Raw genomic sequence first — 23,691 nt, 5'->3', positions numbered from 1 at the left:
AGGTTATTCCGCTGTATGGCCTCGCTCACTGCAGGCCAGGGTCAGAATCATAAAGGTGATTCTGTGGGAATACAGGTTCGTCGGACTACAGGTGATCTTAGGCTGATGGGGAAAGGAGAAAAAGCTTTACATGTCCTCAGATAATACCTGTTTTCACACATTTTACCTGTTCACAATCGTTCGTGTGTTTTTTAAAGAAAACGGTTGGTCACGATTTCACTAGTAAGCATTTTAACACCATTGATCTATTATATAAGCCACAATTTTGTTCTAAAACAGAAAACAGAGAAGTTGGGAGAGAAAGGTCACCTAATGACTCCACTCGAGCAGCAGAAGCTTCTCGAGGAGCGCATGCGCAGTAGCTCAGTCTTCCCGCGCCCCTCCGCGCGCGGAGCGGTCTCGGCGCGGCCGGAACTACATTTCCCAGCGGCCCGCGCGGCGGGCGAGGGTGTCCGGAACTCTGGGAGGGAGGCCAGGCCCCACGGGCCTACTGGGCCGCTGCTCAGGGGAAGGGGTTTGCAGCCCTTTCTACCGCCGGTGGCGGAGGCGGCGGCGGGGAGATGGAAGACCCAGGGTCGGAGGTGAGTAGCGGGCTGGGCCCGGCCTTGTGCAGAGTCCGGGGGGTGCTGGGCTGTACCTGGGGTCTGGGGGGCTTAGGGGGCCTGGGGAGCTTAGGGGGTCTGGGGCCTAGGAGGCCAGGGGGTCTGGGGGCCTGGGCCTGGGGGACTTGGGATCTGGGGCCTGGCGGACTAGGGGCCTGGGGGTCTGGAGGCCTAGAGTTTGGGGCCTAGAGTCTGGGGCCTGGGGACCTAGTGGGCCTGGGGGAGAGGGCCCCGCAGCAACAGTGGCCGCCCGGCTCGGGGACCGCTGCTCGGCGCGGGCGCGGCGTGGATTCCGAGGCCGACTGCCTCTTGGGGGAAGCGTGCTCCCTGCTCCTCGGAGAGAAGGGACGCGGAGGGGCCCCTGCGGTCCACGGACGCGAGCTCGGGCTCGCGGAGGCTGGGGCTCCGTTAGGTCTCCGCGAGAGCTTTCGTTCTTCGTTCCCTTAGGAAAAATCTTCTGTAAGTGCGGGGTTGTCCAGATAACCGTGTTTTGGCTTATTTTATAGATAATAGAATGTGTCCCTCCAGCTGGGCCTGAGGCGTCCGAGTCAACACCCGAGGAAAATGAAGGTGACATTCAGTTTGTTAGTGTAAGTAGCGACGATATTCGGGTTTTTCCGAGTCAGAGACTATGCGTGATAAGCCGTGATGTGATTACCTCTCACCTGTTTGTTCTTCATGCAGCAAACGTGTGTGAGTGTCTGATAGAGACTGTACCCTGTGGAGTAGGGCATAGGAGTAGGGAATTTGCCTGAAGAGGTGTCTGAGCAGCCCCAGTAGGCATCACAAAGCCTGTGGCCTGCGGTGCGTGTTGTACCCTGAATCTCGCCTCTCCCCCTGCACTTAGAGCCTTTCATGTACGCAGGGTTGTGGTCTCCTAAGAGTGTTTTGAAATGAGACAAGAGTAACTTCTAAAAGATAGCACACAGGTTAGGGAGAAGGGGCGGCTAGTGATGAGGAATGAGGTAGAAAACCAGAAGGGCTGCAGGAACTCAACTTCTGAGCCTGTGTGTCTCCATAACGTGAAGGCGGGTGGCTTGAAGACTTCACTAAGCTCCGAGCTCATCCTGTTACAGCACAGTCCAGCAGGCGAGGTTCACAATGAAGGGCCCGTATCACCAGGAGCATCCTGTATTTTTCTGTTTTTATTCCCTTCGGACAGTAGTTTTCAAGCATTAGTAAGTAGAAGTGTGTGGATTCCCGGGCCTCACTCCAGACCTATGGAATCAGAAATGGGAGGTGGGGCCCAGGAATCTTCATGTTGGTGCAGGGGTGTATGAAGCTGTGAACACACTTTATAAAATATTGGTTGCAAAAACTGAAGGGGGTGCTATGATACATTTGAGGATAATTTCCACCCCACACTGTTAAAGTTTTACAAAGGCTCTGCTTAAAGTAGTATCTTAGTTAGCTAGAGAATATTTCTACTGTGAACGACTCTTTTTGAATATTGTAGTTAGTTGAGGTTTGCTGTTAAAGGTGTATAATCTTTTTTAAAGGTTTGCCTGTTTAATTTTTGTGTGTTTCTTAGTTACTGTAGGTTTATGGCAACCATGTAATTGACTTGTTTTTTTTTTATTTTTTTTTCAGTTTTTTTTGACATCTTTATTGGAGTATAATTGCTTTACAATGGTGTGTTAGTTTCTGCTTTATAACAAAGTGAATCAGCTATACATACACATATATCCCTATATCTCCTTCCTCTTGCAAATGACTTGTTTTTAAATCAAACAAAATTCCCTCCCTAAAGGTTGTGGTAACATTGTTTTTATGTTCTAGTAGGGTTATATAGAAATTCTTTAAAAGATCAAGATCATTTCCTTGACATTCTTCGCCACAATAGTGCATGTGGTACTTTTTTCTTGACACTTGAACTTTTATAAATTTGGGGATACCAAGAAGGATTGTATGCTGACTTTGCCTCCCCATGTGGTGAGGAGTAAGTGATGTAGGTGTGGAAATTGAAGAGCCATGATGTCTGTTTTTGTACTGAAAAACATTTGGAAAGAGGATTGCAGGGGTCATTAGGAAAAATAATTTAGGTTCTTCCTGACCGTGGTATAAAGACAATGAATAGGATACGATGACTTTGATGGTGTTTTGTGCAGCTCTAGCTAGGCGTGACACAAGTGTTTATGATTTGTGTGCCTTATTTTGAGAAACACAGTAGGATTCTACAAAATTAAGGTTGGAGAAATAAATGGGTGTAATTTTGTGTCATACTCTCAGGATTAAATGCATAATCATGTTATAAATTCTGACTGAGTTAATATTAATATTAGCTTGTGTTAAGGTGAGGTTTAGACATCTTAATTTAAATTTTATTTTAAATATAGAGAATTTTTTGTACCTTTGCATCCAGAGTAGTGTACATCCAGCTTGATAGAACCTCTTAGAAATAGCCTTGTTTACAATTAGAGGATTGAAGATTTGACAGCTCAATAAGAAATGAATTATATGCACTGAGTGGAATTGCAGTACGAAAAGAATCTAGTAAAAATATTCCTGTTGCATTTAAATGGTGCCACATAAAAATGATCATTTAATTCTCCTTTAAACTACATTCAGATCAGAATTTACTTCCTCTCACCCCATCCTATGCTGGGTTCCATCAGGATGTGTTTATTACTATGTTTCTTATAGTACCATCCAAAAAAGATGAAATGCTACTGGGTACAATGCTCTGCTTGAGGGTTCTCAGATACAAAAAAATTTTTGTGTTCTTTTTATATCTTTTATCAAGAATGTTACTACTTGATGTATTCTGGTTTGGATTCCTTAGTTTTTTCGTATAAATCTTATTTTCCAGCCTCAGTCTGCATTACGGCACAGCATCCTCTTTGTATGCTGCCATATACATAAGCCCCAAACTAAACACAATATGCTGAAAGAAAGGAATGATGAAAATTGGGGAGTACAGAAAGAGCTCTTATCTTTGGTGTAAATTTTCCTGAAGTGCAGTGTACATACAGAAGAGGGCACTTGCTCATTATTCTCCTTGCCCTCACTCTACTTTAGTATTAAATTACCATTTGTCTGCATTGGTTTTCTTCTTAACTGATCATCCCACATTTCATACGCTCTTAATCTTCTTCTTCTTTTTTTTAAAAAATAATTAGCAGTTCAAGTTTATTTTTTATTTTTTAAAATATTTGTTTATTTGGCTGTGCTGGGTCTTAGTTGCGTCATGCGGGATCTTCTTTGCAGCATGTGGGATCTTCGTTGTGGCCTGTGGGATCTTTTTTTTGTTGTGGCACACAGGATCTTTAGTTGAGGCACATGGGATCTTTAGTTATGGCATGTGGGATCTAGTTCCCTGACTAGGGATTGAACCTGGGCCCCCTACATTGGGAGCATGGAGTCTTAGGGAAGTCCTGTCTCCTAATCTTCTTGAAGCACAGCTTTAATGTGGTTCCCGTCTGAACACTACTAGTTGATTCCTTTGCCTGTAAAATAAAATCTAGGTTTTCAACTCGGGTATTTAAGGCCTGGTCTATGTTGAAGGTAGTATGTGTGTAAAGAAAAGATTGAAGAGATTTGATATTTGGTTGCGTAAGGGTATGGAGGATGAAGCAGAGATATCAAAGAACTCCATGCTTTTGAGCTTAGATATGTAAAAGATTATTGATAACCATCCCAGTTAAAAAATACTGTACCGTGATATCTGTGTCTTTTTAACATTATCCCTGGTCTATTTCCCGTTTCCAAAGGAGTACATGGCTTTTTTCCTCTATATAGATTTAGGCTCTTTTTGGGTTTTGTCGTCATTGCATATTGGTCTTCTCTGAATCTTTACCTCTGCTGGTTCTGTTTCTGATTATTTTGCACCACGGGTGAGGCCACCTCTTCACAGGAATTCTTGCTAATTCCAACCAAAAAACCCCTAGTGATTGTAAAGGCACATTTGGTTTGAATGATTGTTAATGACTTGTAAATTTGCTGACTTCCTTTTTAGGAGGGACCATCAAGACCTGTTCCTGAATACATTGATCTGATCTGTGGTGATGATAAAGAGCGTAGCACCTATCATAGTGATGTAAGTATATTATATTTGTGTTTCTTCAGTTGTGTCATTAAGTGCAGTATGTGCTGGAGGTGGCTTGAACTGGCTTGCAAGAATTGTTTGTTAAATTTGAGCTGATTGTTAAACATAGCCATTATTAAAAATTCAAGTATAACTCAGCCATAAGAAAGAATGAAATAATGCCATTTGCAGCAACATGGATAGACCTAGAGATTATCATACTAAGTGAAGTAAGTCAGAAGGAGAAAGACAAACACCATATGATACCACTTATATATGGAATCTAAAATATGATACAAATGGACTTATTTACAAAACAGAAACAGACTCACAGATATAGAAAACAAATTTATGGTTACCGAAGGGGAAAGATAGGGGAGGGATGAATTAGGAGTTAGGAATTTGCAGATACAAACTACTGTATATGAAGTGGATAAACAACAAGGTCCTACTGTATTTTGTAATAACCTATAATGGAAAAGAATGTGAAAAAGAATATATATAACTGAATCACTTTGCTGTACACCAGAAACTAACATAACGTTGTAAATCAACTATACATCAATTTAAAAATTGAAGTATATAAAAACTTAAAGGTAAATAGATTATCATGTTTAAGGTAATAGATGCTCAAAACTCTTCATACCCTAATATCTACACACTTGAGGTTATTTACATCTGTTGTACTGTGTGGTAGGAATATGGTATAACAATGTGCTCCTGAAGGAAGATGGAAGTGTTTACAGCAAGGTAATTGGCAAACGATTGTACAGAGCAGGGCGTGATTTATTATTTGTTGATTGTCTAAACTGAAGGAAGTGATGGATGAAATGTTAATGCAGATTAAGCCTAAAAACATGTCTCTAACTACTAGGCTCTATCTATGCTATACAAAACATTGAGGAAATCTTGCAGTATTTGAAAACTCTTCATTGATTCAACAAAGATGTTGATGTTATCATTGATGAATGAGTGGAGTTCTGATATACATCTTTTTTTACATTTTTCTTAATAATGTAAATGAAAGTATCAACCACTCTTCACACTAGAACTATACTTGTAAATCATATGAGCAACTTTTCTGTTGAATTGGGTGATCATCAAAAGTTATCAGAGTTAGCTGATTGGGACCTTATTATTGGCTATAGAATTTAAAAAACTGATAGTGCATTTTTCAAGAAATAGCAAGTCATATTGAAATTATAGGTATAAACTGAAAATCAAGGTAAGTATTCTAGTTTAAAATTAATTTCTAAAATTATATAAAGAAATCATTAACAGAAGTTTTTACATTAACCCTAAAAGTGTTATCGTGACTTTTACTTACATATGTAAAATTATTTTTCAGATTTTGTTCCCTAAAATGCCAAAACGACAGGGTGATTTATTGCATTTTTTAAATGCGAAGAAAGTGAAAACAGGCACAGAAAGTAACAATAGGAACAAAAACTATTGTGGATTGTCTAAGTCTAAGGAATCAAATTTCAAATATGTTGAACAACCAATCATTGAAGAAAAGCCATCATGTTCATCAAAGGAAGAAATGGATAATCTTGTGCTTTCAGATTGTTGGAATGAAAAACAAGCATTTATGTTTACAGAACAGTACAAATGGCTTGAAATAAAAGAAGGTAAATTAGGATGTAAGGATTGCTCAACAGTTCAGCATTTGGGATTGAAAGCAGTAAAGCATGTCCATGTGTCCAAGGAGTGGATTGCATATTTAGTAACCCCTAATGGCAGTAATAAAACTACTAGACAAGCTTCCCTGCGAAAAAAAATTAGGGAACATGATGTTTCTAAAGCCCATGGTAAAATTCAGGATTTGTTAAAGGAATCAATTAATGACTCAGTTTCTAATTTAGTGCATAAACAAAGTAATAAAAATATTGATCCTACTGTGAAAGTTTTCAATACTGTTTATAGTTTAATAAAACATAATAGACCTTTATCTGAGATTGAAGGGGCAATGGAATTACAAGAGAAAAATGGAGAGGTCAGTTGTTTAAATACACGATACGGTGCAACAAGAATAGCAAAGCATATTGCAAAAGAAATGAAGATGACGATATTTAAGAATATTATAGAAGAAAATGCCAAAATCTGTATTGTAATTGATGAGGCATCCACAGTCTCAAAGAAAAGGACCTTCGTGATTTATCTCCAGTGCACAGTTCAATCGGTTCCTGCACCCATTATGTTATTTGTTGCTTTGAAAGAATTGGTGTCAACCACAGCAGAGTGTATTTTCAATACATTATTGAGTACTTTAAATGATTGTGGTTTCACTAATGAATATTTGAAAGCAAATTTAATTGCATTTTGTTCTGATGGTGCTAATACAGTGCTGGGAAGAAAGTCTGGAGTAGCTACAAAGTTGTTAGAAAATTTTCCTGAAATCATTATTTGGAACTGTTTTAAACCATCGATTGCACTTGTCCCTTGATGATTCAATATCTGAAATAAAACGGGTGAATCATTTAAAAATATTTCTCCATAAAATTTATTCTAATTATCATCAATCTAATAAAAATCTAAACAAGCTTTTAGAAAATGTAGCTAAAGATCTTGAAACTGAAATTGTTAAAATTGGCCGGATAATGGGACCAAAATGGGCCGCATGTAGTTTACAAGCTGCTACTGCTGTATGGCGTGCATATCCTGTATTATATATGCATTTTTCTCATTTTCATTCTGGTTTGGCAAAGAGATTAGCTAACATTAATTTCTTGCAAGACCTTGCTTTAATGATTGACATTCTTGAAGAATTTTCACTACTTTCAACTGCATTACAGTCAAGCTCAGCTAACATTCAGAAAGCACAAAAATTGATCAAACGTACCATAAAAGCCTTGGAAAATTTAAAAATTGGTGCTGGAAAGCATGAATCTCAAATTGAAGGTTTGATTAAGTCAGATAAGTTTAAAGATATTCCATTTAATAAAAATAATAAATTTAATGCCCTTCCTAGGAACATGTTACTAGAAAATATAATTCAACACATGAACTTACGTCTTTTATCTGACAGGAACCATGATGAAAGTATTTTTAATTATTTTGATTTGCTAGAACCTTCTACATGGCCTTATGAAGAAATAACTTCACCATGGATAACTGGTGAAAAAAAATTATTTCATTTGTGTGAAATTTTAAAATTCGAAGTTGATTTGAATGATTTTCGGGAATTTGTAAATAATAATGTAAAGTCAAACAATGTTTCAATTCCTACAACCGTACAAAAAGCTAAAAGATATCACCATTGCAGTCAATAGTGCTGAAGCTGAAAGAGGTTTCAGTTTAATGAACATAATTTGTACAAGGGTGAGAAATAGTTTAACAGTAGGTCATATATCAGATTTAATGACTATAAGTTTGTTGGGAAAAGAGTTAGCTGATTGGGATGCAACTCCCTTTGTAAAATCCTGGTCAAATTGCAATCACAGATTAGCTACAGATACAAGAGTTTGACAAAAGTCAACAAAAGTCTATGAGAATCAGTTGGCTATATGGAACGTACAAGAAAGAGTATTGTGTGGGAATTCCCTGGTTAGGTCTTGGTGCTTTCACTGCCGTGGCCTGGGTTCAATGCCTGGTCAAGGAACTAAGGTCCTGCAAGCCGTGTGGTGCGGCCAAAGAGAAAAGAGTATTGTATATGATTTTATCATTTGTAAATTGTATGCTGCACATCTTTTAAATGCATACATTTTTATTTCAAAAGCCAGCTGTTAAACATTATTCAGCACGTTGCTGTTTAAAAGGCATTCTCCAAAGAGATAAAGTTGATTGTTTTTAGGAGCAATGGGTTTTTAGAGGTTGGTCCATGTCTGCTAGAGTGAGCCAAATACATATTTCAGGGAATCCTATACAGAACATCCAAAAATTCCATTTTTGCTTTGTTTTATTTTTTTGTGAGGATACGAAAGAGTAATATAACCCAAATAACTTCTGAGCCCTGGAAGTTATATCAAATAAAAGAGAAATGGAATAAAAACTGCAAGCCTTGTGACTTTTGTCTTTCTCATTTCCAGATCTGCACTATCTAATATGGTAACCACTAGGACCATGTGGCTATTAAGCATTTGAAATGAGTTCAGTAGGACTAAGAAAGTAGATTTTTAAATTAATTTTAATTAAACATAAAAACTAAAGCAGTGTGAAATATTTTTGTTGAACTCAACTTATTTGTTTTTTTAAAAAATACATTTAATTTTGTTATCTTGCTTAAGGTGTGATTGTTGGAATGTGCTTGTCAGACTCCATGTGCTATGTCTGGTATTATATATAAACATCACTGATTGAGTTGGTGTTGGATTCAATGTAAATTATTTTTTACTATGAATCAATGTAACATAGTGTATTTATCTGAATATTTTATGCTGACAACAGGAATTACAGTGATTACTTCTGTAAATCATAGTTGATAATTGATATACTTGTTTTACTTACTATTTTTCTAGTTTAGACATGAATATGAACGAACTTTAAATTTTAAAATGAAGGCATACTGAAAAAGCAACAAGTAGAACTGCAGAAGCTAGTCCTACAACTGGGACAGTAAACAAAGACTGGAAGAAGGTATGTTGCAGATTTCACAGTGAATGACGATTGCAGTTTGTTGTGGCAGAGAAAAACAAGCTATAATTTAACAAAAAATAAGACAGTAAAGTAACAATATTGAGACAGTTCCAGCAAATGCATAATGAATGGGTGGATGAAGTTACCTTTCAAAAGTCAAAAAAGAATTGAAATTTAGTCGCCTGAAATCACAATGAAATGTCCAACAGAATTTTTTTGAACAACTTTTAAAAGGATTGAGTTTGTTAAGTTTGGCCAGGTATAAAACAGCTTGGATTCTTGCATGAAAAAGAATTAGTTTTAGATAGATGGAGAGTAAAGTTCATTATTTCAGTTATAGAAATTGTTAGAAATTTATGAGTTAAAGCCTAAAAACATCTAATAAAAAAAGCACAGAGTCTTCAGTTGTCACCAAATGTTGCTTGTAGAATACAGGAACTTTTAACAATATTAAAGATTAATTGATTCAAAATCTGAAAAATTACAAGTACTTTTCTTTAGCTTTAGATGAGTTATGTAATAGAAAATGTGCTGTCCAAGTAATACTTGGATTGCGTTTGTCTCATAGGACTTAAAAATTTACAAAGAAATAATTTCAATTCATGACCTGTATAGCTATATTTTAATCTTTAAATTATCAAAAGAGTTTCATCTAGATGAGAAAAAAGTACTTCTTGTCACAATAAATGGCATTCCAGCTAGGTTAGGTCAAAAGTCAGATTTCACTGGAATTTTTAAATGAGCTTGGTGTTTCCCCTATTTCTTCATTCCACTGTGTGGTACAGTTTGAGAGTACTTGTGCTCAGTTTTCCGAAATGATCTCTATGATGCTGTCATGGGTACAGTTGTTACGTGTTAAGTGCTATGAGTCAACATCAGCTTACAGGATTGCTGAACAAATGAAAAGACAATGAATTTAGTGATTTGTGTACTCTTGCCAGTTGGTTGAATTGTGGAAAAGTTCTACAAAACTTAACTGTACCGTTAACACCAGTTCAAGATGTTCTTACAACAACAGAAATGCTAGCCAAATATTTAAATAATCAAAGAGAAAATTGGGCCGTTTGTTTTCTGCTCAGTATTAAACAGAATATGAATGATCTAAATTTGAAGCTCCAAGTAAGGGAAAAAGCCTACTTGTGCTACCTAGACAAGTACTAGAATTTATTTATTTATTTAAAAATTTTTTAAATATTTATTTATTTATTTATCTTTGGCTGCATTTGATCTACATTGCTGTGCGCGGGCTTTCTCTAGTTGCAGTGAGCGGGAGCTACTTACTCTTCATTGCAGTGCGTGGGCTTCTCATTGCGGTGGCTTCTCTTGTTGGGGAGCACGGGCTCTAGGCACGTGGGCTTTGTTGCTCTGCGGCACATGGGATCTTCTTGGACCAGGGCTCCAACCCGTGTTCCCTGCATTGGCAGACGGATTCTTAACAACTGCGCCACTAGGGAAGCCTCTAGAATTTATTTTGAAATTGAAACTTTAAAAAATAAAAGTCAGAATAACTTTACACATTTTTCTAATATGAATTGGTATGCATAAGATTTTAACTGTTTTTGACAGGTAAATTTACTACAAAAACTACAAGAAAAATTTGAAAAATGTTACTTATTGATAAGTTTAGAGTTGCTTTTCAATTTACTCAGTAACTCTGAGTTCAGTGTTAGCAATACTGAGCTGACACAAGATTTATTGAATTTACTTAACTTGGACAAATGTAGTTTTCAAACTGCTGTGCTTTTGCTCTGAAGGCAAATCAATTTTTTTAAAACAGATAAACAGGATTTTTCCAGTGTGGATTTAAAAAGTAAAGGAAAAATTTTCTTTCAGGTACTGGCAAACTTAAATGTGTTTGGAACAGTATGGGTATGTGAATCTACTTTTTTCAACTGTAAGTTTTATGAAATTTATGTATAGATCAAGTATTTGTGATGAAAAAGGCATTCAGATTAATTGAGATGAGCTTTAAGTATAAAATACACATCAGATTTTAAAGACTTAGCATGTAAATCATCCCCATTAATAACTATATTGATAACATGTTGAAATAATATTTTGGAAAAACTGAGTTAAATAAAATATTAAAATTAAATCCATCTATTTATTTTAACTTTAGAATTACATATGTAATTAGAATTACATTATAATTCTGTTGGACAGTACTCTGTATCTGATGGTACTCTCAAATCTGGGTTTCTCTAATCCAGACCTCACTCTTGACTTCAAGATCCATAGTCAACTGCCTTATCACTTTCACGTGTTGTCCCATAGGTATCCAAGCTGAATATGTCCAAAGCTGAACTTATGCCTCACCATATGTGTTTTGGAGAATGGCATGACTATCCACCTAGTTTCTCAAACTTGAAACTTAGAAGATATTTGAAACCTTTTCTTTATCTTGCCTTTTCTCTCTCACCTTTTAAATATCTCTGAATCTATATTTTCCTCGCTATCATCACTGCCCTTGTTTCTCTTGCTTAGAGTACAATAATAACTTAATAACAAGTCTCACTACCTTCATTCTTGTCCCTTCCTAATCCATCCTCCACAGTAACTCAGAAATGGCTATTCTGAAATACACATTTATTCTTATAACTTTTATTGGTCAAAAAGACATTCAGACTCATGACAGAAAACCCAACTAAATCACTTGAATGGACTTACCATTTTGAATAACAAGAAATCTGGAGATGGCTTCAGGCTTTGCTTGAGTAGCTCAGTGGTATCATTGCTATGTTACCTGGGATGATTTTGGCCTTTCCGTTAGGGTTATAGCATGACTGGCACAGTTTTACACATGCTGGATTTAAGGCAAGAAGGCAAGGGTTGGAACAAGCCCTGGATATCAAAAAATCAAAAGGTTTGCCAGAAGGCTTTTCAAGTAGATTTGCATTTCACTGGCAAGAACTGTATCAATGTGGCCATCCCTCATTGCAGTAGAGGCTTGGAATGTGAATTTTTACCTTTCCTAGCTTCTGTAATAAAGGTAAGCAAGGGGGGCAAGGGGAGTGGATGGTAGTTTAGCCAGTCTGTGAGGTTTACCATTTTTCTCCCCTACTGAAAATCCTTCACTAGTTCCCCACTTTCTTCAAGATAGTAAAGTTCAACCTTTCTGGTTTCCTTATAGTAAGAGTTCATTTTTTTTGTCATTTTCCCCTACTAGGTAGTGAGTTTCTTGAAAAGAGTCTATAACCCTGGTTAGTAGCAATGACTAGCACATAGTAGAAGCTCAGTAAATGCTTGCATAGTATTGGACATTTCCTACATATCAGTTCATTTTTATGAATCGTTTACATCTCCAAATTTTCCTATTTCCCAGTGAACTTCTAAGGGAAATAAGATACTCTTCTGTTTTAAATTTCAGGTATATAGTTACGCCTTATATAACCTTTCATGTTTACTTTGAAGAGAAATTGAGGTACTCTTAAAAATGAGTTGAAAATATTTCCTGTTTTTTTAATATTGTAGAGATTTCAGGGTTTGGACAGAGAATTTTCAACAAGATTTTTATATTAAACATTTTTTAAAAATTGCAATTGATAGTGTGAAAACAAAAACATCTTATAACCAACTTACCTTATAATCAGTACTGCTACCTGGTTTATTGCTTAAGTTTGTGTTTTAATTTACAAGCATGTTGGTGCCAAGTGATATTTCTTTACTTGTCATGAGTTAATGAGGAAGGTGAGGAACAGTCTTAATATAAAATTTATATTCATCCACATTAGAGGAAAATGGTGCACTTTGGTAATCCTCAAGTTTTGAGAAGTGGTGCCGATTTGACCAAAAAGCATGGGAATGGTTAAATAGGCAAATATAAAATACCACTTTTTCTTGTTGATTTCTTTAAAAGAAAGCAAAAGTTGTAACATTATTTTGTCATTTGTACTAGACACATGACAAGTAGAGCAGGGGTCCCCAACCCCTGGGCCATGGACTGATACTGGTCCGTAGCCTGTTATGAACTGGGCCGCACAGCAGGACATGAGCGGCGGGTGAGCGAGCAAAGCTTCATTTGCCACTCCCCATTGCTTGCATTACTGCCTGAACCACCCCCCAACACACACACAATACACCCCCCCCCCCGCCAACGTGGAAAAATTGTTTTCCACAAAACCGGTTCCTGGTGCCAAAAAGGTTGGGGACCGCTGAACTAGAGCATAAAATAGTAGGGGTTAGGTATAGTGAAGTATATGGTTGCAAAGTTTCTATGTATTACATGAAGTGGTACAATATTAACTACATAAAAAGAAAAGATTGTATAACTAAAAAATATAAATAAAATGGAAGTTTTAAAAATGTTTAAATGTTTTTTTAAAAGGCAGGAAAAGGTACAGAAGAACAAAACAGTGAGTACAAACAAAACTTACAATTATGTTTAAATATAGCCATAGCAATAATTACATTAAATAATAATGGTCTGGACTTCCCTGGTGGTGCAGTGGTTAGGAATCTGCCTGCCAATGCATGGGACACGGGTTTGAGCCCTGGTCCGGGAGGATCCCTTATGCCACAGAGCAACTAAGCCTGTGTGCCACAACTGCTGAGCTTGCATTCTAGAGCCTGTGAGCCACAGCTGCTGAGCCCACGTGCCACAACTACTGAGGCCCGCACACCTAGAGCCTGTGCTCCGAAACACAAGAAGCCACTGCAATGGAAAGCCCTCACACCACAATGAAGAGTAGCCCCGGTCGCCACAACTAGAGAAGGCCCACACGTGGCAACGAAGACCCAACGCAACCAAAAATAAATAAATTTATAAAAAAAATAAATAATGGTCTAAACACACCAGTTAATAAGGCAGAGATGAACCAAAATGAATAAATAGCAAGACCCAATAATGTGTGTCTAGAGGAGATAGATATAAAATCAAAAGTTGAGGGTAAATGGGTGGGGAATGTACTTTGGGATTCCTCCTGCTATGTACTGGAAACCCTGAACATTGTTTATAAACATAAGAAGACTGAAAGATGGAGAGAAGGCAGACCAGCTATGAACGTTAGAACTCACAGAATGATAGAATGGTGAGTTCCCTGAGTTTTCTATTTGCCTCATATCCCAGGCTTGGAGCTGAAGAAGCTAGCAACCTGGAAATGCCAATGGATGCAGACAAGAAAGCCCTGCAAAAAGCCTGTCTTCTCTTCAAAAGATCAGGGAGGGGCAGGTTAGCAAGACAGAAAACATATTATTTTACACAATAACCTCTCTGCTTCAGCCAAATACCACAGAGAACACTGCAGCTTCACCCAAACCACCAAAGGCCAAGTGGGGAGCCTGGACTTCCACCTTTGCCAGCTTATAATGAAGTACCACTGACCTGAATCCCATCCCACTGGGCTGATGTCAGAGGAGGCCTAATGGAGAGTCATGACGTTTACCTTTGCTCAGCATTAAGGAGCCCCTTCCCCCAACTTCAGGTATTAACAGAAACTAACTAGGGAGCTTGGACTTCTTTACTACCTGGTAGTAACCAGGCAACAAACAACATCCCCCTTTCTGCTCCTAAAGTGGTGTCAGTGGAAACCAACTGAAGCAGAAAGTTTGTGATCTAGAGTCTCATAATATAATAACCAATATGTCTATGTCTGTTTCAATAAAAAGTCACATGGCATTCCTAGAACCAGGAATATCTTGAGTGAAAAAGACAATAGATACCAACACTGAGCTGCCATAGATGCTAGAATTATCTGACACAGATTTTAAAGCTTCAACAAGAAATTAAGACGTGTTTTTGAAATGAATGAAAACATAGAATGTCTCCGCACAAAAAAGAGGAAGTCTCAGCAAAGAAGTAGAAGATATAAAGAACCAAATGGAAATTTTAGTAATGAAAAATACAATAACCAAAATAAAAAACTTAATGGATTGGCTCAAGAGAGGAATGGATGGGACAGAGGAAGGAATCAGTGAAGTTGAAGGTAAACAATAGAAATTACACAATCTGAACAAGAGAGGAAATAGACTGGGGCAAAAAAGAATCCAGCCACAGGTACCTGTGGGACTATAACAAAGAAGCTAATATTCATGTCATCAGAGAACCAGAAGGAAAGGAGGAGGGCAGGGCTAGAAAAGTAAGATACATTGTCTGAAAACTTTCCCCATTGAGCAAAGACAAATCTCAATTCAAGAAGCTGAGTGTATTTAAGAAATACACACCAGTTACAAAGTCAGATTTTGTAAAACTAAAGACAGAAGTCTTGACAGCACTGAGGAAGAAAGGCACCTTACATATAGAGAAAAATAGAAGAGGCCAGAAAGAGGCACAACATTTTTCAAATACTGACAGAACTGTCAACATAGATTATCTGGTGAAAATATCTTTCAGGAATGAAGGAGAAATCAAAACATTCTCAGGTGAAGGAAAACTAAGGAAATTTGTCATCAACAGACCAATGCTAAAATGAACGTTTAAGGGAAGTTCTGTAAACAAACGATTAAAGGAGGAATCTGGGAACATCAGGAAGGAAGAAAATATAGTAAGTAAAAAGGGTAAGCATGAAGCAGTATTGTGTTGTTTGAAAGTGGACTTAGATTTGTAAATATATGTTGCAAACACTAAGAGAAACCACTAAAATATTTTAAAAAAATTTTAAAAGTATAATTGATATGCTAAGAAGATAAAATAGGATCATATAAAATGCTCAATTAAAACCAGAGAAGGGAGAAAAGATTGGAAAACAAAAACAAAAGCAAAAACAAAAAAAAGGGGACTTCCTGGTGGTCCAGTGATAAAGAATCTGCCTTCCAGTGACTGGGACACAGTTTTGATATCTGGTTGGGGAACTAAGATACCTCGTGCTGTGGGGCAGCTAAGCCCACACGTCACAACTACTGAGCTCGCCCGCCTCAATGAGAGAGCCCATGAGCCGCAGACTACAGAGCCCACATGCTTTGGAGCCTGCACCACAACTAGAGAGAGAAAGCCTGCACACTTCAACTAGAGAGAAGCCTGCGTGCTGCAACGAAGACCCAACGCAGCCAAAAAAATAAATGAAATAAATATTTTTTTAAAAAACAAAAAAAAGAAGGAAGAACAAGGTAACATGTAGAAAAGTTACAAATGTAGTATATGTTAATCTGTCTATACCAATAGTCACTTTATTTTTATTTTTGGCCACACCACACGGCTTGTGGGATCCTAGTTCCCCAACCAGGGATTGAACCTGGGCCCCCTGCAGTGGGAGTACAGGGTCCTAACCACTGGACCACCAGTGAATTCCCCCAATAGTCGCTTTAAATGTGAATGGTCAAAATATACTAATTAAAAGAGATTGTCGAGTAGATTAAAAAAAGTAAGAACCAACTGTGTGTTTTCTACAAGAAATATTTAGGTATAAATCCAAGAAAATATGTGTAAGGGAATATATGTGTTAGGAAATATATATGTAAGGAAAAATTGTGTACAGAAATGTATGAGGAGAACTAAAATTCTGAAGAAAGAAATCCAAGAAGATCTAAGTAAGTAGAGAGATATTCTGGGTTCATGGATAGCAAGACTCAATATTGTTAAGATATCAGTTCTTCCAGTTTGATTTGTAGATTCAGTGTAATCCAGATGAGAATTCTAGCAGGTTACTTTGTGGATATCAACAAACTGATTCTAAAGTTTATATGGCAAAGCAAAGACCCAGAATAGCCAACTCCGTATTGAAGAAAAAGAGCAAAGTTGGAGGAGTGACTACCCAGCTTCATGACTCACCAAAAATGACAGTTTGGTAGTGACAGAGTGGGCAAATAGATAATGGAACAGAACACAGGACCCAGAAATGGATCCACAAACATACAATCAGCTGACCTTTGACAGGAGCAAAAGCAATTCAACAAAGAAAGGGTAGTCTTTTCAACAGATGGTGCTGAAACCACCAAACATCCACATGCACAAGAGTGCTGTGGTGCTTCCAGAGCATAGAGTACTACTCAGCAGTAAGGAGGAACAGATTTTTGTTATTTAAAACAACTTAATTCTGAGTGACAGAAGTCAATCTCAGAGGATTACGTATCATAGGATTCCATTTGTATAACATTCTTGAAATGACAAAATTCTTAAGATTAAGGAGTTAAGGAGGTTAAGGAGGTGGTGAGGATGTCAGGGAAGTGAGTGTGACTGTAAAAGGACAGTGGTAGGGATCTGTGGTGATGGAAATATTCTGTATCTTGACTGTCACTCAGTATCCTGGTTGTGATATTGTACTATAGTTTTGCAAGATTCACCAAGGGAACACTGAGAAGAAGATACATGGTGTCTCTGGGAAATCCTTACAACTGCATGTGAATCTAAATTATCTCAAAAATAAATTCAATTAAAAAAGAAAAAACCCTCATCTAGACATACTTCATGAGTTAGTCAAATATAGCACTGCCCAGTAGTATACGGCTGTATTTTTTTCTCTTCTAGGCTGGTTAACTCAACAGAACCCTAAGTGTAATTACACTTCTTTACCCCTATATATTCCTTTTGGTGGGGGGGTGGGGCTGGCTGTTTTCCTATAGTCATTATTAGGAAAGAATATAAACCAAAAAATCACCAAATTTCTACAAATTTTAACGTGTCTAAGAGCCTAGCAACCCATGCCCCATGCCCTGTGATAGACTGTGTCCTCCACCCAGTACTGAGTTCAAGGTAGCTGTCATTGGTCTAGTCTTGAAGGGACGACTTAAAGATGATCTAATAGGATCTCTTTTTTGTACACAGCGAAACTGAAGTTCCAAGAGGTTAAATGAATTGCCATAATCACAGAGTCATGAACAGATAACCAACACTTAGCCATATCGTTTTTTGTATTTACTACTATTGAAACTGTGATTTTAAGTCATGTTCTGCCTTTTAATATCTACATGACCTTGAAGAACTGATCTTTCAACAAGGATAATATACTAACCTCATAAATGGTTCCAGGTTTTGTGGGGCTTATTGCTTATTGAATTTGGCAAGCTGTTTAAGAAAACCCCCACAAAACTATGAATACAGTATTAGATGCAATTTGAAATATTATTTAGGCCAAGATAAGCATACATCTTGTCTTTTCATTTGACAACTTTGTAATATACTTTTCTATAGTAATAGGAGTAATAGGAAGCTCATTTTGAGTATCTTTTAACATAGTTGATGGAAATTTGCTTTTTATTTTTGACAGTTTACAGAGGTTTCTTTCAAATTCTCAACCGTTTGTTAGTAATACAGTGTAATTTTTTTTGATTGTTGTCAAATTTGAGGAAACTTCTATTGAGTTTCTTTGAAATCTGAGCTGTAAGACTTTGGTGCATTTTAAATTTTCTACAGAGTGAGTGCTCTTAAATATTCTTCAAGTTGACCACATTCAGAGTATTTCTAGAAGACATCCCAAACTGAGATGGCCAGCAATAACGTAATTAATTACACATGGAAGAGATTACAAAACACAAAAGTATATCCCAGTCAACCCTTAATAAAATTTTAGAAGTGCTCACTGCCACTTTGTGGAGGAGCAGGAGAAGGCACAAAGGAGCAGTTGAAGTGGAAAGAGACAGCGCTCTTAATGGTTAAAATGTGTGATTTTTGCAAATTTTACAAAAACATAACCATGTGAACATATTTCTAGGGCCCCTTTGTTGGAAGGTATCCAATGCAAGTAAACTGTTAGCTTCACACTAATTCTGCCACAACCTCGTTCGTTGGGTTTGTTAGCTTTAAATGAGGTAAGGGAGGCTTGGACATTTTCCAGAAACTTAACAAGCAATCAATAAATGTGACTTGAAGAATGACAGAATAGTTGATAACTTTTTAAAGATGATGGTTATGTATGGGTGTACTGGGGGTTCATTTTACTTTGTGTTTTAAAACTTCTGTAATACTTTTTTTTTAATGTTACTTGAGATAAAAATATATCTAAAATACTTTAGTTTCTATGGTGGAATTCCTCTGAATAAATTATACAGTTCTCAATTCTCCTCATGAATAATAGTTACTAATAATTTGCATTTTTGAGCAAAAGCAGATATAGTAGATATCTACTAATATAAAAATAGATATAAAAATAACATGTAACTATTAAAAGTATTATAAAACTGCCATAAATTTGCCGTTTTTTTAAATTTGCTTTTTATGGGTTTTACAGTTACCTGAAACAAAAGCACCTTCAGTTGTAAGTCTTAACGTTGGATCTTGTTGGAGACTCTGCAGCCTCCCTGGCAGTGAGCACAAGGACAGGTGCAGTGACAGGCTGGGAGACACCCATGACATCGCTGGGCTGTGCTGATCGGAGCACAAACTCGTGAAGAAGCTGCAAGTAGATTCCACCCTCAGTACAAGTGACGCATCAAACCAGAGAATTTCTAGCAGGCCCATGAGCATGCAATATCGTTTCTTGGAAATACGCATTTCCCCATCCCAAAATAAAATAGATATACTGAAAAAATTTAAGTCTATTCCTGCCTCAAACCAAATTCCAGAAAAAAATTAAAGATGGAGTAAAGAGCTAAAAGTGAAGCCATAACAGAAAAGTAAACAGTGGTGGATATTTTTATGTTCTCTAAAGGAAAAGGACTTCCTAAGTCTATAGTTAGTGCAACAAAAGTGCCAAAGAAAAATTTATTAACATCTGAGTTCCTGCCCTGTGTTCTGCGTCCTCCGTGGAGATGACAGTCTCACAGAGAGTTCTACCCTGTGATGGAATGTGCACTCAGTGTTTTCATCTGTTCTATGGCAATGTTTTTCTGTGAATGGCTTTCTTGCGTTTGACAATTTTGCAGCTCTTTCCCACATTTTTTCTTATAAAATCACTTACCGATGCTGTGCCATAGCCTTTCATGAACACTTGTTTCTTAATGACTTGGTTTTTCCCAGCTCAGCTATTTGCATCTGGGTTTGTGGATGGTAGGAGGGGCCCTCTTTGCTTCACAGAGACCACTGACTCTGGCTGCTGTGGCTCTTCTGAGGAATGTTTTGTGTAGCCCTGCTTCCTCTGTCGTCTGACCCAGGCTCAGTCGGAGAGGACTTGTCACTGGTCCTGCATCCCCAGGTCCTTCACCAGCACAGCAGACAGAGGACAGAGCCCCTGCTCTTCCAGATGAGCCCTGCACCTCAGGGGGTATGTTTTTGCTGGACCTTTCTGAGATCTGCTGCCGGGAGCCCTCCAAATACTCTCTGTGCCTGTTCTCTCTGCATCTGACTTCTGCTGAAGCTCAGCTCACCTCCCCCCTCAGTTGTTAGATTTACAGATTCTAGATTTTGCATTTCTGGAGGAGTTTCTGCCTTTCAGGAAGTATACTTGCCTGGTACTTTCTGAGATCTGCCACTCATGAGGCCCATTGACATTTCCTTTGCATTTTCTGTTTAATTTTAATTGCGTTTCTTTAGAGTTTTTATTTTATTTATTTATATTTCTTTTTGGCTGTGTCGGGTCCTCGTTGCTGTACGCAGGCTTCCTTTAGTTGCAGCGAGCAGGGACCTTACTCTTTGTTGCGGTGTGCGGGCTTCTTATTGCAGTGGCTTCTCTTGTTGCAGAGCACGGGCTCTAGGCACGCGGGCTCAGCAGTGTGTCTCGCAGGCTCTAGAGCGCAGACTTAGTAGTTGTGGTGCACGGGCTTAGTTGCTTCGTGGCATGTGGGATCTTCCCGGACCAGGGCTTGAACCTGTGTCCCCTACATTGGCAGGCGGATTCTTAACCACTGTTGCCACCAGGCAAGTCCGTGTTTCTTTAGAGTTTTGCAGATTTTTTCTGTCTATTTGCTGAGAAAGTGGGGCATTTAAAAAGAATCTTTATTTGGTTACTTATTTGTTATTTTTCCTCATTGTTTTGTTTGCTTTCTCAGAGGAGGAGTAGAGAGGTAGCAAGGTTACCAGCGTTTATACCAGAGTTACATCTACTGTTGCTATTTGGATGCCCAGTGCAACTCTGATTCTCCTTTTACTCAGAACCTGTGTCCTCATACTCCTTGGGGCTCTTGTAATCTTTGTCTCTGATATACTGGAATTGGAAGAACATGTGCCTGTTGTTTAGCTTTTTAAATTTATTGTACTGGGTACATGATGGATCTCTCAAATCTGGGAAAATTTATTTTATTACTTTTTATACAAATTATAATGTTCTCCCACCCTTCAGTTTATCTCTTTCTGGAAGTCCAATTATCCTGGAAATCCAGTTACCTTGAACTGAATCTCTGTCTTATATCTTTTTCTGCAATTTTTTGTGAGTCTCCCAAGCTGCTTTTTCTGTTTCTGAGACATTTCCTTGCCTATGTAAATTCCAGCCATCTATTGAATTTTTAATTTCAACTGTCAAAACTCGAATTTCCAAGACCTATTTCTTGTTCCCTGATTATTGCTTTTTCATTAAAATACTATGTTTATTTCTGGATGCCCTTTATCCCTCTAGAAAAAAATTCTTTTAAATATTATTTTCTGGGCAGTATCTGTTTCACGGAACCAAGATCTCTTTTTCTTGTTACCTTAGATTTACTTTTTCTCTCCAGGGCCTTTCCATTTGATCCTTGGATGTTCTTTCATATTTAAATGTTATGGGGAACTTCACTCTTGAATCGCTGGGTAGAAAGCTGTCTGTTTGGGTAGTTATCCTATGTATCAGTCTTGAGACTGAGTCCTTTGTTTGGTGCTGCATTGCTCTCCAGAAGATCCTGTGGTTCTTCCGGCTGTTAATACTTTGCACATGTGACAGCAAAAGGGGGCTGGAAGTGACCGTGTTCCCAAAACAGACTTTCAGTGAATTCTCTTTTCAGCTCTCACTCATGCCCACAACTGCACCTGGTGTCCTGGGCCCTGGATGTCTCCTTTTAACTTAATGCAGAGAATGTCTTGTGAGTAGAGATGTGGAGATGTGTAGGAGGAGGGATTTATGGCTCCTGCATGCAGTCTTTCAACCTATCTTTGTTATATGGAACCTTATCTACATCATCCATTATACCAGGTCAGTTCTGAGCCCCTCCTGGGTTTTCTGGGGCAAACTGGTTTGCTTCCTCTGCCCTGTGAAATCAGTTACTACTCTATTTAATTTCTCACAACATTTTTTCAAATGGCTGATGCAGATAATACCAGATAATACACTGTAAGGTTGTATGGATCAAATGAAGTTATATGTGTAAGATGCAAAATACAGCACCTGGCATGGAGTAATCATTCTATAAATGGTAGTTATACATGTAAAATGACCTCTCAAAATCCCAGACTACTTCCCAAGATGATGAAGACAAAAGAAAAATCTCTGTTGCTGTCTTTGTGGACTTATTTATTTTTTTATATTCATCTTGAAAAAAAAATTGTGGGAGAAATGAAATGAAATCATGCTTTAATTTGCCATTTTAATGTCTTAATTACTAGAGGTTATAACACCTGATAATTATAACTCAAAATTCTTTGTTTTTTAAAAATATTTTGACTATTTTTATAAGTTTATTAGTCCAGATGAGGTTTTGTTTTTTATTTTTGGCTGCGTTGGGTCTTCGTTGCTGTGTGCGGGCTTTCTCTAGTTGTGATGAGTGGGGGCTACTCTTGTTGTGGTGTGGGCTTCTCATTGCAGTGGCTTCTCTTGTTGCAGAGCACGGGCTCTAGGCACATGGGCTTTAGTAGTTGTGGCACACAGGCTCAGTAGTTGTGGCGCAAGGGTTTAGTTGCTCCGCGGCACTAGGTGTCTTCCCGGACAAGGGCTCGAACCCGTGTCCCCTGCATTGTCAGGGGGATTCTTAACTACTGTGCCACCAGGGAAGCCCCCAGATTAGTTTTATGATCATTTTGATTGGAATTACACTTAAATAGTTTTCAAATTGAGAAAGAAGTTATATCTCTGCAAAACTGATTCTTCCAATTCAGGAACAAGTTCAGTTTAAATTATAGCTTTTCTTTTTTTAGTAAATATTTGCATTTTTTTCATATAGGTCTTACACACGAATTTAAATCCTACGTTTTTTATATTTTGTAGGTTGTTGCTGTAAACATTTTTTTCTGTTATTTGTTTTGTTTTATTGAAGTATAGTTGATCGGTAATGTCATGTTAGTTTCATATATACAGCAAAGTGATTCAGTTTTACATATATACACTTTTTTAGATTTTTTTCCATTATAGGTTATTACAAGATATTGAATATAGCTCCGTGTGCTATACAGTAGGACCTTGTTGTTTATCTATTTTATATATTACTATATAATAATGTATATTATTATATATATATAATGTATGTGTATCTGTTCATCACAAACTCCTAATTTATCCCTTCACCCCTTCCCCTTTGGTAACCATAAGTTTGTTTTCTATGTTAGTGAATGTGTTTCTGTTTCGTAAATAAGTTCATTTGTATCTTTTTTTTCTTTTAGATTCCACAAATGAGTGATATCATATATTTGTCTTTCTCTGACTTACTTCACTTAGTATGATAATCTCTAGGTCCATCCATGTTTCTGCAAATGGCATCATCTCATTCTCTTTTATGACTGAGTAATATTCCATTGTATATATACACTACATCTTCTTTATCCATTCCTCTGTTGATGGACGTTTA

General features: G+C 37.6%; 2 protein-coding genes across 2 annotated transcripts in view; both read left to right on the top strand.

Annotated features, from left to right (window-relative positions):
• Positions 1-466: 466 nt before the first annotated feature.
• KIAA1586 (KIAA1586 ortholog) lies at positions 467-19,610 on the top strand. The gene is given in 11 exon segments (XM_060162513.1): positions 467-581; positions 1,109-1,192; positions 4,558-4,638; positions 5,975-7,042; positions 7,044-7,097; positions 9,084-9,201; positions 11,035-11,070; positions 13,526-13,553; positions 14,267-14,621; positions 15,530-15,680; positions 19,299-19,610. Coding segments are annotated over 6 exon segments (1,359 nt in total). The 5' UTR covers positions 467-560; the 3' UTR covers positions 9,135-9,201; positions 11,035-11,070; positions 13,526-13,553; positions 14,267-14,621; positions 15,530-15,680; positions 19,299-19,610.
• A 564-nt stretch (positions 19,611-20,174) lies between these two features.
• The window catches only part of ZNF451 (zinc finger protein 451), a 103,501-nt gene continuing 99,984 nt past the window's right edge, over positions 20,175-23,691 (top strand). Inside the window, exon 1 of the mRNA XM_060162507.1 lies at positions 20,175-20,270. Coding sequence (XP_060018490.1) covers positions 20,250-20,270 — 21 coding nt within the window. The 5' untranslated portion in view covers positions 20,175-20,249. The remainder of the gene's footprint in view (positions 20,271-23,691) is intronic.

This window comes from Lagenorhynchus albirostris, chromosome 10, assembly GCF_949774975.1.
Source record: "Lagenorhynchus albirostris chromosome 10, mLagAlb1.1, whole genome shotgun sequence".
NCBI classification, from domain to species: domain Eukaryota; kingdom Metazoa; phylum Chordata; class Mammalia; order Artiodactyla; family Delphinidae; genus Lagenorhynchus; species Lagenorhynchus albirostris.
Note: the sequence above shows the minus strand (reverse complement) of the source record. Positions and strands in the feature narration are given on the sequence as shown.